The 2,968-nt window shown below is 41.6% G+C and overlaps 1 protein-coding gene across 1 annotated transcript; it reads right to left on the bottom strand.

The window, feature by feature from the left end:
- Window positions 1–208: 208 nt before the first annotated feature.
- On the bottom strand, window positions 209–2,476 carry foxb2 (forkhead box B2). Its single transcript, XM_048210286.1, has one exon. It carries the CDS (start codon window positions 2,035–2,037, stop codon window positions 1,081–1,083), a length of 957 nt encoding a protein of 318 aa, XP_048066243.1. The 5' UTR covers window positions 2,038–2,476; the 3' UTR covers window positions 209–1,080.
- Between the last annotated feature and the right edge of the window lie 492 nt (window positions 2,477–2,968).

Raw genomic sequence — 2,968 nt, 5'->3', positions numbered from 1 at the left:
TGAAAGAATTCTCAAAGTGGAAGACAATATTGTAAATATTATGTGAGAGCACAAAATAAATATACTAAATAACATAAAAACTATTTCCTCTGTTTTGTATTAAACAAAAGAAATTTACAGATACACTTACTCCTTCATTTAAGTATATTTTAAAGCATTTTATCTACCTATAATTTTACACATATGTATGCATATGCTTTTAATTTTATATATATAAGAGTAAATATACTGTACATATAAGAGTAAATACAGCTTGGAGAACTAACACATGAGAAAAAGTCAGGAAAAAAAGACATTCCACTGCACAGAAACTGGATTGAAGTGTGTGATTTTACTCTAAAAATACTTCATTTACAAATCTTATACAATTATACTGCTTTTTTGAAACTCACATGCCACCTTAAAACAGCACACTTAAACCAAACCTGCTTTTGTTCACTATAATTGTCTATATTTGATTGTTTAATCTTCATAAAATATTTAGATGTTGTGTTAGTAAATACCACGAGTGCAATTCAAATGCTAAAAGTGATGATATTCTACACATATTTACATGTATAACATTTATGATAATATATAAGAACATTTTAACATATGTATTTTCTATTTTACACAAATACATAATTTAGCAAAATTCACTTTGGGTTATTTCATGACTCTCTCTCTCTCAGACACACAGAAATCCTCTTCACTGTTTTAACAGTGGCATACAAGCATGCAAGTCATAGTTTTACATTTTTTAATTCTTTGTACAGTTTGTAAGGCTTAACTTTTAAGTGTTTAAAAAATGTACATCAGATACATGTTTTTTTTTTTTTTTCTTATACCAGTCCTTTGTACAGTACACAGTTTTTAAAAGAAGTTAAAACCTATACCTCATTAAACAAAGCAGAAAAGCGCAGAGCCAAATATGACAACCTGCATTCTGCATAATATAAACTAGCCTCGCAAAAAAGCTTCTTTAACAGTTCTTAAAGGACAGTACAGATCTTCTGGAAAAGGCTGGCATCTCAAATCAGTCCACAGCCATCCCCAAAACATGCTCTACGTACCCTCGTGTCTGAATCTTCAGTTTTTGGCTCAAGACTGCAGGAGAGCAGGATGGAGAGACCCGGTTTTTTCCTCAACAAGAGCTGTTGCGTCTCTCTCCATCAGTGCTGAGGTTCTCGGGCACAGCTGCGTTACTCCCGGCGTCATGCCAGTCAGGGAGGGGACTGTGCCCAGGGTTGGCGTGGGTTTGATGGGCACGGGCACGGCGGGCATGCTCTGGGTTCCCGGGTGATGATGATACAGCCCCTTCACCGCCACACTGAACGGTGGGTAGTCTGACGACACCGGCTCGGACAGCATGCCAACGTGCGGCCACACGGAGTTGACCATGCCGCCCAGCTGGGCGGGCACGGGATAGCCGAGGTGATGCATGACCGACGCGATGGGCAAACCGCTGGCCATCACTCCTTTATAGTCTCTGCCGATCAGGCTCTCGATGGCGAACGGGTGCTTGAAGCTGCCACCCTGCCCGCCACCGAGCGTGTAGCTCTGGAAGTGCGAGAGGCGGCCCATGGTGCCCAGGTACTCCGGATGTCCCACACCCAGCTTGCCCGAATGGTGGTGGGATTGATGCAAGGAGTGCTGGGCATGGTGGTGAGAGTGGTAGGAGTGCAGCACGGGGCCACTCTTGCAAGCCGAATGTTCCACCCGCAGGAGCTTGAAACGCTTGCGGCGGCGGAGGAAGCTGCCGTTCTCAAACATGTCTCCACAGTCCGGATGCAAGGCCCAGAAGCTGCCCTTGCCCGGTTGGTCGGGGCGCCGGGGGATCTTGATGAAGCAGTCGTTGAAGGAAAGGTTGTGCCGGAGTGAGTTTTGCCAGCGCTGAGTGTTCTCGCGGTAATACGGGAAGCGGTCCATGATGAATTTGTAGATGTCGCTGAGGGGGAGCATCTTCTCAGAGGAGCTCTGGATGGCCATGGCAGTCAGAGAGATGTACGAGTACGGAGGCTTCTGGTCACTGTAGGAGTTTTTGCCTGGCCGAGGCATGGCTTTTGAAATTGTGTGCAGTATCAGTCAGAAGCAAGCCAGCATATCGTCCATTTAAATAAAAAAATAATCATTCAGCGTGCTATATAGCCTTGCTTTGATTTACTTCATCTGTTTGTTTTGTATGTTTACATATGCTTTATAGTCATAGAAACAGCTCACAAAGTCAAAATCCACAGGATTAAGGCAAAGTCAAAGTATGTCAAAGAAAACGGGACCGTTTGAAAGTTACCTCTCTAATGATACTCCTCACACGCGCGCGCGACACCTGCGTCCTCTCAGAGCGCGAGAAGTTCTCCCGGAGGATGCGCGCGCTCGGCTTTGACTCACAGAAGATCCGGCGACGCTTTTGTAAGAATGGCAGAGGTCCAGACCCCCCGCTAGTTGCGTTTTATTATGATGACACTGACTTTAGGACGAATAAGGGGTAAATAGGGGGAGGGTCTGACTTCATATGCGTTTAGTCTTACTCATCTGTACCAATCAGAGGGAAAGAGCAGCGCGCTCACTAATGAGTCTGATAATGATAACACACACTGCAAGACTAATGATGTGAATGTGAAATATCCATATACTGTTTATGGAGAGTTATTAGAATTATTTTAAACGTCTCGAGTTCAGGATAATCAAACTTTTTTTCTTTTTTTTTAAGTTTAGACTTACTTAAACAAGAATAGCCTCAATATTTATGGTGTAGGCTATTGTTTACTGTTTTCATTTTCTCTGTCAATGCACTGTAAAACTGTTTTCAATGTAAAATTCATCTTAAAATATAAAGCTAATTTCAACGTAAAAAAGTGAATAATGTATAAATATTAAGAACAAAGAGACATTCTATTTCCTGTGCAAACCATCACATGTATGTATATTATAAAAATAATAATTACATTATAAAAAGTCTTCTTTTTTTCAATTATGTACATTGAAGTGT

Source organism: Megalobrama amblycephala, linkage group LG12, assembly GCF_018812025.1.
Source record: "Megalobrama amblycephala isolate DHTTF-2021 linkage group LG12, ASM1881202v1, whole genome shotgun sequence".
Lineage (NCBI taxonomy): Eukaryota > Metazoa > Chordata > Actinopteri > Cypriniformes > Xenocyprididae > Megalobrama > Megalobrama amblycephala.
Note: the sequence above shows the minus strand (reverse complement) of the source record. Positions and strands in the feature narration are given on the sequence as shown.